A 16932-nucleotide genomic window follows, 5' to 3' on the forward strand; every position below is an offset into this window, starting at 1 on the left:
AGAAGAGGACTCAAGAAAGGAGAAAAATCAGAGACAGAATATGAAGAGAGAGAGCTTAGAATTAGTCTTTATTTTATCCTGTTTTCATTATAATTAGTTAAGTACATATTGATAGCAACATTTAAAGAGCTTTAACTTAGTGAAGGAGGCAATATCTTTTCATTTCTGAATCTCAAACACCAAGCACAGTGCCTGACATTTAATATCCCTGCAATAAATATTTGTTGAATCAAATGGAATCGAAATTAGGACTTCGTTCCCTTCTTTGGTTTGTTTGCTTATTTCTGGAGTGTGCAGCATGTATTGCCACTGATATTTTAAGTTCATAGTGAAAAATCATTTCAATGTGTCCTAGGCTTGGTCCCCTTCCAACCCAACCCCCAGGACAATAGTTTTCATTATAACCTTCTGTCTTTGCCATTCTGGATGGAATTCTGTGCACAGAAGTTATATACATATATGGGTATATCTATGTAACAAATCGCAGCACAGGAGTCCCCTGGGCTCCCTCAGGCTCTGGTATGACATATTTGAGCCATATAAATTCAGCTTCTCCTCTGGCATCTGTTAGCCGACTCACTTGCAACTCCACCTCAGCAGTGGTCTCTCAGTCCTCTCAAAGCAGGGAAAGAGTACTGTGTGCTGAGAGACCATGGCAAAGAATCCTCCAGAGAATTGTGAAGACTGTCACATTCTAAATGTAAGTTGATTCATATTTTCTCCCTTTTGAGCAGAAGCATGGTTTCACAGATTTATCATATTGCAAAGTGAACATTAGAAAGTGGAATCAGAGGTGACTTTGAATTATGGCTTGCTTATTGAGGTTTATTATGTATTGTTTTATTCTCTCTGTTCTTTGGTTAGGCAGAAGCTTTTAAATCCAAGAAAATATGTAAATCACTTAAGATTTGTGGACTGGTGTTTGGTATCCTGGCCCTAACTCTAATTGTCCTGTTTTGGGGGAGCAAGCACTTCTGGCCGGAGGTACCCAAAAAAGTAAGTAAATACACATCATAATCTGATGCTTCTGTTCTGAGTTTGATTGAATTTAATTAGTAGGCATATAAATTACTCTGAAAATGAAAATCGTTAAGTCTCTTGTGTGTTTATTTTCTGGTGGTATGAAAAGCTGAATCAAGATTTTTCTCTCCTTCATTTGCCTAATTATTTTGGTAAGGGAAAAAAACTTGTTTTCTGTATTTTGGTTAGTAATGATAGGGTGTGGAATTACCCATTCTTCTATAATGCTTGTATTTGAGGAGTTAAGACTCCTCCTAGGAGCAAAGTTTTTACTTTAAGAAAAAAATACTTTCCATCTTTCTTTCAATTATCTGGGCAGAAACTGATGGAAAAGTAATTAGACCACCACATAAGGAGAAACCACCCAAAGTGGCAGCAAAGGATTTTCAGGGATTATGTTTCTGACTTAATGCATCTGCAGTGAGAACAGGCAGCAAGCTGCTTTTCAGGAGGAGCAATTCTCATACCTGACTTCACATTTATTTATGACTTAAAAAAAAAAACCACAACTTTTCAGCTCCTTGCCAGCTGCAATCATCACTGTCCCATGGAGATGGTAATGCCACAAGGTAGAAGCATGCGACCCCAAGTCATTAATCACAGATAACTCAGAAAGCTTCTGATACTGGGGTCATTTGGTGAAGCTTGGCTAGCCACTGTAGTTTGTATTTCTGCACCTTAGTGTTATTGTTACTCCTGGGCTCATATGCAATGGGCAAGTTTAGATATAAAATAAATAAAACCATAGTCCCAAATAAAACCATAGTCCCTTCATGCTCACAATTTCCATTTGAAAGATAATTAACAAATATACAAACTACAAGTTGTGAAGATAGTTTTCTGGCTTTGCCATGTTTTTCTGTTGGCATGTGGATTGCTGCTGAAATTATTGTTATTACTGTTGTTAATTTGTTGTCATAAGATGCTCATTTCTATTTGGCAACAGATGTAGGGAGGAAAAAGCACAAATCCGGTAAAGGGGATGATACAAGAAAATGGGTTGGCGTGGACCATTAGGAGCCAAAGGAGCAATAGGAGCAGAAAGAAAAAGATATGGGTCAGTGGGGAGAGAGAGGCAGAGGGGGAAAAGTAGAAAATAAGCTGGCTAAGTGTCTGAAAGAAAACAGAGATATAAGGCATAACCACCCTTGGATTCTCCACCTCTGCTCTCATACCCACTTTCATTTAGTCCCAAAGGATATCTTATCAGGTTTAAGTAGGAGGGAGAGCAAGCCAGCCTACTTTGTTTGCCTTTTTATTTATACTTTGTTCCAGAAAGGATTTCAGGCATCACCCAATGCCTATAGTTAGCCCTATCCCCTCCTCCTCCCCTTACTGCTCCTTGCTTCTGAACTACTTACCGTTCAAATGTCTTTCTAGAGAAGCCACCTGTGTTCAGGCCGGCAGGGTGGGTAAAGCAATAGAGATCAGGAAGGAAACAGCAAATTAATAAGAGTGCCAAAATGCATTCCAATACAATTCTGGTACCACTTAGCTAATTCCCAAGGTGATATGTCACCCTACAAGTTGAATCTTGGATCCTCTTGAAAATTATACACGAGTTAAAGGACCATAAATCCTTTTGTTCTCCATAGCCACAGTGTACTTAACTGGGCATGGTGGATAGCTAGTCCTTTTGACCACCCTTAGAGGCTTGCCTAAATAAGGGGCCAGATGGCCTTTCTTGTTTTATTGTTGTCGTTGGTAGTGCAAATGCTATTCCAAAAGAGTATATGTGTTTTTATAAACTTACAGTGCTATTTGCCTCAGTGCAGCTATAAACGACTAGGTGGAGACCTTGCATTTATATTGCAAAGTGTCAGACTCACTAGCAGGTCCATGGTCTCCTCTGTTTCCCTATTATGTCACCTTTACATCTCATTCTAGTTCTGTTTTTAATGATTATAAGGAGCAATCCTATGATACCTCAAACCAAAAGTAAAACTTGGTCAGTGCATGCACAGAAGAGGTAGGATACGCTGCTGAATAAAGTTTATCAACAATCAAACCTCTTTTGAAGTAATCCATTTTGGGATGTCACTTTCAGCAAAGAGACTCTCAGAAATGAACAAAGCTATTATGAAGTAATCCAGATAAAGACAACAGGTGTCCCCTAGGGCAAGTTTCTCTACCATGAACAAATGCTGTTGGTTTTCCATTCCAGTGGGGAGTTATGATTTATTGTCTTTGATATTTAAGTCCTGGCCTTCACAAGACCAGGTTTGGTTCATTGAAAACTAAGAAATCAGCTGGAAATGTGGATGTTTTACTTAGTCCACTACTACCTTCAAGTCCCAGACAAAGAGCTCAGGAGACCGTCTATGTTTCCAATGGCTGAGACTGTCAATAAGCCTGCCTTAGAGCAGACTTAAGAATTCTGGGAAGAGACTAGCAGTCAGGTTAGTCTTGGAAGAGCTGCACAGGAAAAGGATCCAGGCATCTTACACAAATTAAAGACTCTCCCCTTAATGGTATGGCCTAGCAAGAAACAACAGTTAGCAGATTAAAATCCAGGCTCTTTGGGCTTTCCTTAACAAGTCTGTGAGACTTGTGGGGACTCTGTGGCCCTTGTTAGAGAGAGCTGTGTATGCAACTGCACTTATTGGTGGCAGTGATTTGTTTGCTGTCCTGGGAATTCCTCCAAGCTCTTAGTGTTTGCTCTCCTAGCCTCCACCACGCCTCCGTTTTATTTTGCCTTTCAACATCTGTGTATAATAAACAGTATTTATTTAACATCCCACATCTGGTGTTGACATTTCCATGCCAGTAAGTCCTTCTCTTCACTCCCGCTTTGGTGTGTACAAAAGATCCAGATTCCTGTATCCAAATTGAGAAAAAGCCATGCTTGACCTCCTCCCCTCACACACCTCAGGTGTGCACACGCACTGACACACACACACACACACCAGAGAGAGAAAGAAATCAAAATAAAGTGAAACAAGGATGACTAACTCTGGGTGAGCTGCTGCATTTTCTTACAGGTCCCAGGCCCCTGACCCACAGCCACATATAGGAGCCACCTGAGCTAAATGAAAGCCAGGTCCATCCAGCTCTCTATTCAGCTTTCTTAAACAAGCAGAAGAGACCTATTCAGTCCCAGCAATTTTGAGAAAGCATCATAATGAGGCTCCCCTTCCAGGCAGTGATTACCCTGGGATCATTGAAGCAGAATCGCCAAAGAAACATTCTTGCTTAAAGCCCCCTGTATTACACATTTATCTTGCTTAAAGCCCCTGTATTACACATTTTCCTGGAAACAGTCAGAAGCCAACTCCTCAGCTAATTAATCCAACATGAAGAAAACAAATCAGAAAAATCCTAGCCTTTAAACCAACAGTTTAGAAACACAGCACAGACCTTGTAGCCCATCCCTGCCAATCCTTTGTGGAGTGAGGCAGAAGAATCATACATTTAATAAATAAAAGATGGTCCTTATTGCCTTACATAGGAGCTGCCTGGTGACTTTAGGGTTGTTTGAAAGCCATCAGGACCACACAGCAATCAACAGATTTGTGAGGATGTTCCTTCAACTTCTACATATTACCAGAGCAATGAGGAGTGGTAGGGATAAGCGGGCATTTTTCTGCCCTCCTGCCACACCTCATTTGCAGGTGATCATTAAAACAGTCTCCCACAGTGTTGTGAGCCCACTGTCATTCTAGGCTGAAAATCCTTTGCTCAGAAGAAGCACTTTCTTGATGAGTCTGATTGCAACTTTTTGTGCGTGCCTATTTCTTGGCACGCACAATTGGGCATTAGCCCAATATTAACTTTTTTCACTCCTCTCTAGGCACACAAGGAAAACAACTTTCCTCCCCAGGTCCCCTGGGCTTTCCTACACCACAGTCTGGTGGGTGAAATGTGGGTCTAGAGAAATATTAATATACCCTCAAGGAAAAAGTTGAAGACGTAACTGGAATATTTTTGACAGGGAGACTGAGCTTTACCAGATGGTGCCATGTTGGCATTCTTAAAAAAAAAAAAAAAAAGACTTCCCTTCATTTTCCTCCTAATGCATTGTGAGACCCAGGGCCACCCTTGTACAACTCTCACTGGGCCAGCTCTTACTCTGGGCTACTCAAGGGCAGCTCCCAGCAATTATGTGGAGCCAGGCTGTGGCTGTGATGGCATGTTCTTCTTAGTCAGTCTCTTCATTTTCCTAAGGCAGCATTTGCTGAACAACTTATATGACACCAGGATGAAGAGCCTAGGCCTTCAAAGACAGCTGTTCTGGAGTGGTTGAGAGTGGAATTGGGGCTGTAGAGGAAGTAGCCTGGATGATCAACAGATAGTAGCAGTAGGAGTAGTCCAATGATCAACCTGACAGGTTGATCTGAGCAAATCTCGGCAGACTTTGCTAACTATCTAACATTACAGATGAAAAGGAGTGAAGGATTAAAATAGGAACTGAGTCCCTAGAGACACTCAGAGTGACTTGCCCAAAATCACACAGCTTGTAAGTGGTGGGGTTAAGGTTAGAACTAGAGGGTAGTCTGAAGATTCTTTCCACTATTCTTCAGCTGCATTTAAGAATCGGGGATGGGGATAATGGGTAGGGGAAAAACTTACTGGCCAGCTCAAGTCTGTAGATAAAAGAAGCAGCTTTTTCTTGTTGAAAAAGAATGTCTGTACTGCTTATGCCAATATTTTGCATATTGCCAAATGGTGATTGAAGATGCAGAACTCTAACTTTGCACAAGGAACAATCTGTCTGCTCTGTGTTGGTAAAGAAATACCCAGAGGCCCTTTAATTCCCCCAAGTTAGGTTAATAATAATATGGTACAGTGCATTCTCTTCCCTTCCTTCCAGCCTAACACCTGCTAGCCAGCTATTCTGAGCATGTATTTCACCTTTGGAGAGTGTACCTCATAAACAGACAGTAAGGGATGAAGATGGAGTGAAGAGCAGCTAGATTAATCACAGGCTTCACAAAACAAACCTAAGCCAAATGCCCTCAAATCCCTGTCAGGACAGGCTAAAGCTTCTTGCCCCCAAAACAGATCCATCACACTGAGGTTTGAGATAGCTTTACTTTTTATAAAAAGCTTTCTTTTCTGATCTCAGGGACTGCCACAGAGGCAAGAAAACAGGGAAAACCGTGAAAGAGGGACGTTAGGGCTCATTTGCTGCCTGAATGGAGGATTTAACTGGACTGAAGACAGAATTCCTGGGCAGGGAAGAAAAATGGGTTGTGTCCTCTACATGTTTTGTCAGTGTGGTCTTCTTACACCTCTCACTGCCTGGACTTAATCACATATCTGTCTCATTTCACTTCTGATTCCTATTCCACTCCATTGGCTTCCTTGTTCCATTCCAATGTTCTGGTTCTTATAGTTAAGGCCAGCCTTATGTGTGGGTGGAGTAAGAGCCCATTTGAGTGGTGCTGGAAAGATGCCCTTGCCCCCAAATATCTCCCATTCCTCGTGCCACTGTGCCTATTAGATTGGTGCAAAAGTAATTGTGGTTTTTGCCATTGAAAGTAATGGCAAAGTAATAAAGTAATAAAATCGACCATTAGTACTTCATTCCTCTGAGTGAAGTGTTGCACTCAAATTTTTAAACAGACAAACATTCATCACTAATATCTAAGTGTGAAATCATGGGTCAGATTGATTTCTTCTTTGTCATAAGGTACCTGAAGCACCACGAGATTCCTAGATGCCTAGACAGGGGACAAAGGGACAGACAGAGATGGGAAGAGAAGGGGGAAGGGCTATGAGGGTATAGAATGAATATGAAAATAGAACAGAAAAGGAAAGCTAGAAGCACCAAAAATTAACTCTATGTGCCAGTGGGGCAGGGGTGTACTTCTCATCATATTCTGTCCTTGCCTTATCCTTCCTGAAATAAAGCTGAGTTGGAGGCAGCTGAGATGAGCTACTTGTAGCCCACTCACACCTCTCTTCAGGCCAGTCATCCTGTCTCTGCTTTAGCTTGCTCCTGGAGAGGACAAAGCCATTTATTCTTTCATCTCCAGAAAGACCTTCAACCCCTGAGCCAGGAAGTTTAGTAGAGAGCAAAGTACTTGTGATGCCAAAGGCATGAGCTCAGTCTTCATATGGGCCAGTGAAGCTTGCATAGCCATTACCCAAGCAATGTGCTCCACAGGGACCCAGGCGAGACAGTGTGTCTGGATTTGCTCATACCCATCTCCAAACAGTCCAAAGTGGGCCACCAGCATCATCTTCCTGGACGAAGAATGGTCTGTTCCAAAAGGACACCTTGATAGTGAAATTCTGTCTGGGTGAATATATAGCTTCCCACTCCTACCCCCTACCAAGGATTCACACATAAACGAAGTCATTCTGTTCCCACTCTATTTAGTAACTTATCATTACTAACATAAAGTCAACAAGTTGGTTAATGAGCACAATCAGAATGGACCCCCTCTCCCCTACCAAAAAAAAACTCTTTGCAGGAATGTTGAAAATAATCAAGATCTGCTGAGCTTGGCAGTTTCCAATAGTTTTCATCTAGCAAGGTGTCCAAGTAAAGTGCATTGCCAACAGTGCAGGAAAACTCATTCCACAGAAACACACTGAAATTCTAAATGTCACCAGTAGGTTCCATAGTCTTCTACCAGTGATTGAAAATACAGCCTGTATTTTTTCTTTCGCCCAGGTAGGCAGTGTTCCAGCATCCCCTAGTCTCTAACCTCATTTTTCCATACAATAATCCATCAGTGGTGCTACTGATGAAATAAACACCCCACCCCAGCCCCCAATGGCTAGTGGCATCAACATTTGTCTCAAAAATGGATAGTATTTCTAACAAAATTCCCCCGTTGGGAGAGCTGACAAGACTGGATCTGAAGTGGATGCCTGTCTCCTCTACTTAAGTCAGACAGACTGAGAGCTCAATTTGTTGCCATAGGTAGACGTATCTCTTCTCAAGCTGGCTGCAGAACTGGAACTAAGGACATATTTATTGCTAGAAGCAAATAACAAACCTAAAGGAATTTGCTAACTATCACAAACCAGGCCAGACTTCCTAAGTTAACTCTGCAGTTGCTGGAGAGTTCTAAGTATTGTTTTTCTTTCACTTTTAAAATGGTTTTTTTAAAAGACCTTGCCAATACTCAAAAATCTCTCTTTAGGAAGATAAGGATGTGCCATTGGTGGGGAAAACTTATTCAACAAATACTTAGGTTCCAACCATGTCCAAGGCACTGTAGAGCTACCAAGGGGTAAATGACATTGACTCTTGATTTTCTCTTCAGCAGCTACATTAGACTTGCCACACTTGAAGTAATACTTGCTTCTACAAATGGTTCCAATTTGTTTTTCTCTAGTTGAGTTGGTGAATATTTGACCAGGTTAAACTAACATTCAGTCAATGGCATCAGCAGACACTAAAAAACGACCCAACCTGGTGTAAGTTCTCTACAAGGCTGCCACTGGGAACCGTATCATTAGAAAGCAATGTGGGCTCTGAAGACTTGCTTTTTAAGGCTTTTAGTTTTCCAAATTTTTTTCATAAGGAAAAATGAATATGAAGAAACTTGATAAACAAAGGTCTCCTAATGACAGAGATAAGATAGACTTCCAAAAGGCATCATCAGGTCTGGCCTGGTTTGTGACAGATAACAAATTCCTTTATGCTTATTTGCTTCTACCTATAAATATGCCCTAAAACTATAAGATATGGGCTCACTCCTAAACTGCAGTACCATATGGGACTGGTCCTCTTGGTCTTTAGAAATACAATTGCCTCTTTTAGAGCACAGGAGAAAATCTGGGGTTTTGTTTTAGCCACTCAAGAAAGACCTGATGAGCAGCCTTTCTTCTTGGGAGGCTCCACGTTACTTAATGCAGGACACTTGGCTCAGTTGGCTTAATTCCATATACACAAAAGAATCTGCAAAACTTGAAAACAACTGAATATGGCTTGGGAAACAGAACCCAGGAATAAATTGGGTGGGGTTGGTTGCCCTATAAAGAGAAGACTAAGGAAAGGTATAAATGTTTCCTGGAGTTTAAGGTGCAAAAGGAAGCAAACAGAGCAGGGTAGGACTCTAATATTGACAAGGAGAAAGTCTTCAGATTCTAAAAGGATAGACTCAAGGCTGTTGTGGCAATATTAAAGCCCTGGATAGATAAGGAGACAAACAATACGTAACCATTTTAAGTGTATTCAAATCTCTTTCTCAGACCTAATGAATTTCATGGGCGAGGGACGGGGCAGTGCGGGGGGGTTGGGGGGCGTGATTACTTAGCACTTGGAAAGGGAAGTGGTAGCTTAAAGAAGCAGCATAGGTTTTAGGTGATCCCTCAGCTTAACACAAGGGGAAAATACTTTATAGGCTGGTTTGCAAACTATCATTTGCTATTTAGCCAAGGCTGCCAAGAAAACTGTTGGAATTCTTAGTAATTAGCTCAGCAGCTTGGCTTGAATTCAAAATACCAGCTCTGAAGTGATCTCCATATCAGCTGCAGCGCCAAAAAGCACCTCACTTTAGGGACACACGGAGTATCCTTTTTTTTTTTTTTTTTTTTTTTTTTTTTTTTTTGTGATGGAGTCTTGCTCAGTCGCCCAGGCTGGAGTGCAGTGGCAAGATCTCGGCTCACTGCAAGCTCCACCTCCCGGGTTCACGCCATTCTCCTGCTTCAGCCTCCCGATTAGCTGGGACTACAGGCGCCCGCCACCACGCCTGACTAAATTTTTTGTATTTTTAGTAGAGACGGGGTTTCACCATGTTAGCCAGGATGATCTCCATCTCCTGACCCACACTGAATATCTTAGAGATTGTTTTCCTCTGTTCTCCCAGACCTATGACATGGAGCACACTTTCTACAGCAATGGAGAGAAGAAGAAGATTTACATGGAAATTGATCCTGTGACCAGAACTGAAATATTCAGAAGTGGAAATGGCACTGATGAAACATTGGAAGTACACGACTTTAAAAACGTAAGTTGGATGTTTTCCTCCTAAGGCTTTCCACTTAAAATATTAGAGCAGTTGAGTCAAGTTAAAAATAGCCTCCATCTAAAATTTGAATTCAAATGGAAACCTAGAGGAGGCTAGCATTCCATTATGAATTCAAATTTTGCTAGTCTGGTACCCCAACAGATCATGGAACTTACTAATAGTAGCTCTTTTGGGAAGCTTTATTGTTGTTTTGTCTGTTTCATAGGGATACACTGGCATCTACTTCGTGGGTCTTCAAAAATGTTTTATCAAAACTCAGATTAAAGTGATTCCTGAATTTTCTGAACCAGAAGAGGAAATAGATGAGGTATGTAAGAAGAATAATTGCAGTGGCAAAAGACATCATTTATTGGATGCTACCTATGTGCCAAACATTGTACTAAATGCTTCACTTTTCTTTGATTCTCTGACAACCTTATAGATAGGTACTATTATTATCATCATTTTCAGATCAGGAAACTCGAACTCAGAGCCAAAAAGTGACTTGCTCAAGGTCACACAGCTAGTGAGTAGCAGATTGGGGTCTTGAACTTAGGCCTTTCAAAAAACTGAAGTGCATAATTTTAGGTGCAATGCTATACTTTTATACCCGGGCACCCATTAACATTATGTTGATTTTCTCTGAAGCCAAAGATTTCTAGTAAGAGGGATGAGCCAGAGAAACAAAATCTTGCCTCAGATAAAGCATTTTAAAAAAAGAAAGTTCCAAAGCCACCTGGGGTTCTTGCCACTTTTGTCACACTTCAGTATTCACCTATTTTAAAGATTGTGGTTCATTCACCTTACCATTTTATGCTGGGCTGCTAATGGAATAATTCACATTTAACCTCACTAGGAAAGGCAAAAGCAAAGAAGGTGAACACTGAAATGTGATACAAACTCTCTGAAAACACCCTGCTAGGCCAAAGTAAGGCAACCTAGGGTGCTGGTGCAATCACTGAATGGCCCCTGAAAACCTAATGGGAGATGGATGTTATCGCCTATAATACAACTATCTGTAAGGTCCCTGAGGCTCTTTATTGTTTCCTGATATTTTGTCTATAATTACAGTATGGTTTTATTAGTGGGAGAAGGGGGACCTCAGTTAAGGTCATATTGTGACAACCTATCCCCACTATAGCAAGAAAAAGCAAGCATTGGTTTGGTTTACTGCTTAGCTGGCAAATCTAAAGTGGAATTATGGCAATGTCAGAGTGATCCTTCTTCTTCTTTATTTATTTGTTTATTTTTATTTTTTTTATTTTTTGAGACAGAGTCTCACACTGTCACCCAGGCTGGAGTGCAGTGGGGCGATCTCAGCTCACAGCAAGCTCCGCCTCCTGGGTTCATGCCATTCTCCTGCCTCAGCCTCCCGAGTAGGTGGGACTACAGGTGACCGCCATTTTTTTTTTTTTTTTTTTTTTTTTTGTATTTTAGTAGAGACGGAGTTTCACCATAGCCAGGATGGTCTCAATCTCCTGACCTCATGATCCGCCTGCCTAGGCCTCCCAAAGGGCTGGGATTACAGGCGTGATCCACCACACCCGGCCATGGCAGAGTGATCTTTCTACAAACTATAAAAACCTCTTTCTTTCTTCTCTCTCTCTCTCTTCTTTTTCACTTTTCTCCCACCCAGCTCCCTCCATCTTGATTCTCACCAACCCATTTCTTTTCCTTTATTTTTTCTTTATTTGGGGGTGGTGGGTGGGGTGGACTATTTTTCCTTCCCTTACCCAAGTCTTAGAGCTGTCATTGGCTCCCACTTTACTCTTTCATGTTACTGGTCTCCTCAGGGCCAGAGAAGTTACAGACCCTTGTTACTAGAATTTCCAAGAAAACAAAGAACGTTCTCCCAAAGATGATGCTCTGCTCCCAAGGTCTATGGTAGTGACAGAGTTTGGAGACTTTTATTTTTTTAAAGTAAGCATGAGTTAGATGCATCTGAGGAATAGATCAACGTTCAGGACATTAGGAATGACTACAGTAGGCAAAGGTAAGATAAAAGGAAAATCAATAGGATTAAAAAGCTACTATACACAATAACATATGCTAATTACATTCAGAAAATAATGTAAGCATTTGAGTAGGCCAGCCAGCAATGAGAACCTGAAGTGATATAACAGGATTTATTTTTCTGAAAGATTAAGGCAAAGGGGGCCGGGCACGGTGGCTCACGCCTATAATCCCAGCACTTTGGGAGGCTGAAGAGGAGGATTATTTGAGGTCAGGAGTTCGAGACCACTCTGATCAACATGGTGAAAACCCATCTCTACTAAAACAAAACAAAATTAGCCAGGCATGATGGCGTGTGCCTATAATCCCAGCTACTGAAGAGGATGAGGTGGGAGGATCGCTTGAACCCAGGAGGTGGAGGTTTCAGTAAGCCGAGTTCGCGCCACTGCACTCCAGCCTGGGCGACAGAGCGGGACTCAGTGTCAAAAAATAAATAAACAAATAAAAAATAAAGGAAAAGGCTCATAATGTCTCATTTTGGCCCTAATTTAGTCTTCAGTTAATTTCACCAAATATTTTAAATAACACAAATACTCATTTCATGATAGTAAGAATATTGTACCTTCAAGTAAATCTTATTTTTTATATACACACAGCAGATTTTTTTTTAATGAGACAAATTTGTGGTCCTGAATGACAAAACCCTCTTCTGTACTTCCCTCCACACTGTATCCATGGCATATGTATTTTAAACACGCAGAGCAGGTATATAAATAGCCCTGATTTTGCTAACAAAGCTAGTCAGCATACCAACCTCATTTTATACAATTCCTTTCAATGTATCTCAAGGTCGTTACAGACTCAAGGACAAAGGTGCTAAGACTTTAGAATTGTAAATGATTCCGAGAGAAATTGGTAAGAACTAGGTGTACAACACAATTACCTCAATACTAGAAACTGAAGAGAAAGTGGCATCCTTCACAGTACACAAAAAGCTGCTTAAAGCAAAAACACTCTGTGAGATAAACTCTAAGCATCTACAATGAAAGGAATGCAATAGTAGGAAGGCCAGTGAAGTCAAAAACTGGAGACTTCACTTTAAAACATAAAAAGACATCTTTTGTACTATAACTGGCTACCATCAACAGGCAAATCTTGTAAAACCAAAATATCAGATCCCATTGTTGTTGAATTGATCTCACGAGTTTGGATTATAGGAGTTTTTTCAGCTTCAGATCAAATCCTGCTTGCCACCCAAGATGCAAGCCTGAATAAGGCAGGCTAACAAAATGTATTTATAAAAAAGAAAACAAATGTAAATCACTCAGGGTTCCAGAAGCTCAAGTTAAAACATACACAGACCCAGGACATGCTGAAAATAATGAAGCGCCTTTCTGACTTTGAGTGAAATGGTAACAGAGAAGGCTCGTAGTTTAGTAAGCAGCCTTGCTGTTAGACCCAGGAGGGAGGAAGGATCAGTTGTTAACTCCCCCAACACCCACTGAATGCAAGACACAGAGCTAGTTCATCAGCAGCCCTAGGATTAAAATTGTTACTCACACTCAAAATATGTTGTTTTCCAGCATCCCATAATGTCTCACTTGTTCTATTAATTTCTCTGCCAATCCCCACCCTAAGCTACTTTCTTCTTTCAGAATGAAGAAATTACCACAACTTTTTTTGAACAGTCAGTGATTTGGGTCCCAGCAGAAAAGCCTATTGAAAACCGAGATTTTCTTAAAAATTCCAAAATTCTGGAGATTTGTGACAACGTGACCATGTATTGGATCAATCCCACTCTAATATCAGGTATGACATCCTTACCTTCATCCTCCTCCTATTTTCTAAGACAGTAACAGGTTAACATTCCCAGCATTTAGAGGCTACGTTTCTAGGAAAACAAATGATTGGTTTATATCTTCTTGGATGAGTCTATATATGCTGACTGCCAGTGAGGAGGGAATTTTTCACAGTCAAGTTATAAATCAGATAAATTAATGTTGACAGGCTTTTAAATATCCCAGCAAAGGTAACACCACCCTAATGTGACTAGTGATAGCAAAAAACTAATCTTTCTTTCTTTGCACATCTATGTTCATTGCAGTCGTTATACCAGACTATTGCTCAAACCACTGTGGGTCCAACCCAAGAATAGAGGAGAGAAGGGCAAAAACAATACTCTACTGTCAAGAAGGATTCCCTATGTCAAATGGTGGCATTTTCCTTAGAAAATAAGACAATCACTGCAATACAAATTTCTTTGTCACTCTTTTAGGAATTACTGTAAAAGTAGTTGAGGGCTAGATGTCCAGAGTAGAAGAGTCCAGCCCTCAACTTCCAGTCAGCCCATAGAAAAGGTAAAGGCCCCTGGATGTCTTAGTCTGTTTAGCTAACATGCAATTTGGCCTCCCTCATTCTGCACAGCATAGATTACTCTATTACCCAAGAGAGGTTATTCTCACCAATGTAAGCATCTGTGGGTACTCTTTAGAGATATAAAAAAGGTGACTAAATGCAGTGTGGTATCCTAGACTGGATGCTGGAACAGAAAAAGAACATTAGTAAAAATACTAATGAAATCTGAATAAAGTCTGTAGTTTAGTTAATAACATTGCGCCAATGCTAACTTCTGATTTTTTATCATTGTACCATGGTTATGTAAGATAACATTAGGAGAAACTGGGTGAAGAATATGTGAACTCTGTACTATTTCTGCAACTCTTCCATAATCTAAGATTACTTCTAAACAGAAAGTTTTTTAAAAAAATTTTAAGACAAGAAGCATAAGGAAAGTGGGAGGACAGAGGATGTCAAATCAATTCAGGCAACCAAGAAATATTTATTGAGCATCTACCACGGGTAAAATCATCACTGTAGGAGATACAGAAGTCCCTTGTTCTCAGTTTTTAATTTAGATGCTGGTAAGGCAAAGCAGTAAATGTTTGATGCCAAAGAAGCAAAGAAGTTTGTGTATGTAGAAATGATCAGGCTTGTTTTGGAAACTACTCTAAAATATCAGCTGAAGGAGCTTGGAAAAGTGGTCCATGCCTAAATGATGCCAGTTTGAAGACACAATGAAAATCTCTATCCCCAGCTGCTATTCCCCCAAACACTTCTTTCAGGAACATTTGCAAAGCAGTTGCATCACAACTTTGCATTTATTATCTTAGTTTCCGAGTTACAAGACTTTGAGGAGGATGGAGAAGATCTTCACTTTCCTGCCAACGAAAAAAAAGGGATTGAACAAAATGAACAGTGGGTGGTCCCTCAAGTGAAGGTAGAGAAGACCCGTCACGCCAGACAAGCAAGTGAAGAAGAACTTCCAATAAATGACTATGTGAGTTATGTTTATGTAAACTCTTGATAGAGGAGAAAAAAAGAGCCCTCACAAAACTTACTACCCCTCAGATCACAATCATTGGAAGGAGAATGATCATGGCTTTAACAAAAAAAATGTTTAAGCAACTTGGAATCTCCGGGAGGCTCATTCAAAGTCAATCTCAATCTCTGTAGATATATCTCCATGATCAGGCTAAGGAGCTTAATTTCTCACAAGCCCCCAATTCACACAGTCTTCTAGTTCTCCCCTGCTTGGTGAGAACTCTTGCTAGTGAACCTTCCTCTCCCACCCCCAACACTGGCTTCTTCTTCTTTCAGACTGAAAATGGAATAGAATTTGATCCCATGCTGGATGAGAGAGGTTATTGTTGTATTTACTGCCGTCGAGGCAACCGCTACTGCCGCCGCGTCTGTGAACCTTTACTAGGTTACTACCCATATCCCTACTGCTACCAAGGAGGACGGGTCATCTGTCGTGTCATCATGCCTTGTAACTGGTGGGTGGCCCGCATGCTGGGGAGGGTCTAATAGGAGGTTTGAGCTCAAATGCTTAAACTGCTGGCAACATATAATAAATGCATGCTATTCAATGAATTTCTGCCTATGAGGCATTTGGCTCCTGGTAGCCAGCTCTCCAGAATTACTTGTAGGTAATTCCTCTCTTCATGTTCTAATAAACTTCTACATTATCACCAACAGCCTGATTGCTGCTGAACACACTGGGTAAGTGTTTGCTGAGAATATTCCCAGCAGCTGAAATGGAGCAGACCTGTCAAACATAGATGACTATGCTGAGGCTCAGAAAACAATGCCCCAAAATGAAGGCCTCAGAAGCAAAAGTTTTTATCTGACCTTCCCCTAACTGCCAGTCTCTCAGTCCCATTCTCCCCTGAGGATAGCCATAAAAACTAGAATCCCTCTTCCTCAAGGCGTGTCATAGAAATCAGAACCCCTTATATCACTCTGATTTTTCCTCTGCTTTTCTGGGTAAAAGCTGGCCATAAGGAAATTATCTGACCTAGCTTGTTTGACTGTAGGTCATAAGACTCCCTTTCCAGAGAGGATCCAACAGCTTTGGAAGTAAAAAAGGGCAAAGCATAATGATACCTAAATATCATATTTTACTCTGCTGTATTAAGGCAGTGGAAATAAGGGGCTGATGATAAAATGTCTCCATAACTGATGCATTAAAAACACATCCTTTTGTGCATAGCCCCAGTGTTTAATTATATGAAGGACATATTGTGAACTGGCTTAAGTATCAATTAAGCTGCTGGACAGGCAGTGAGTCACAGCAGGCTAACACTAAAATATTTCAAATGTGCAGACTCAGCAAAGGAGAAAGCTAAACTAGCAAAAAGGGACTCAGGCTCTCTTCCTATAAACAGGAACTCAACTTAGGACGAATTCAACATTCCATAGCCTTCCCATCTGGCTCCTCTTTATATCAGTATTTGATTAGATACATTTCCAAGGCAACCGTCTAAAAAACAAGAACTCATAAATACCTTTCGCAGAAACAGGCATCATAGGAAATTATTGAGGTGAGGAATCAAATGAGATTTTCCCTCCCAAATCACAGGGAACTAGCAGTATACCACTTTCTTAAAGAAAAGGTAAGGGCCTACTTCCCAATCACTCCATACTTTGCTTGGGAAAGGAAAAGGGGGCAAAGGGGAAAGAAAGAGGTTAAAGGGTAACGTTAACCTTG

At 40.9% G+C, this 16932-nt stretch overlaps 1 protein-coding gene across 1 annotated transcript; it reads left to right on the forward strand.

Moving 5' to 3' along the window:
- Positions 1 to 466: 466 nt before the first annotated feature.
- On the forward strand, positions 467 to 15917 carry TNMD (tenomodulin). The gene is made up of 7 exons (XM_010379073.2): positions 467 to 700; positions 865 to 996; positions 9789 to 9929; positions 10156 to 10257; positions 13538 to 13691; positions 15053 to 15219; positions 15540 to 15917. The coding sequence occupies exons 1-7, from the start codon at positions 653 to 655 to the stop codon at positions 15747 to 15749; spliced, it is 954 nt and encodes a 317-aa protein (XP_010377375.1). The 5' UTR covers positions 467 to 652; the 3' UTR covers positions 15750 to 15917.
- The last annotated feature ends 1015 nt before the right edge of the window (positions 15918 to 16932 follow it).

Source organism: Rhinopithecus roxellana, chromosome 7 (genome assembly GCF_007565055.1).
Source record: "Rhinopithecus roxellana isolate Shanxi Qingling chromosome 7, ASM756505v1, whole genome shotgun sequence".
Lineage (NCBI taxonomy): Eukaryota > Metazoa > Chordata > Mammalia > Primates > Cercopithecidae > Rhinopithecus > Rhinopithecus roxellana.

Bases quoted from the DNA above. Each gene is read 5' to 3' on its own strand.
- TNMD (XM_010379073.2), top strand. From the start codon at position 653: ATGGCAAAGAATCCTCCAGAGAATTGTGAAGACTGTCACATTCTAAAT. The intron at 701-864 runs GTAAGTTGATTC...TTCTTTGGTTAG, and splicing joins AAGACTGTCACATTCTAAAT to GCAGAAGCTTTTAAATCCAA. The intron at 13,692-15,052 runs GTATGACATCCT...TTATTATCTTAG, and splicing joins CAATCCCACTCTAATATCAG to TTTCCGAGTTACAAGACTTT.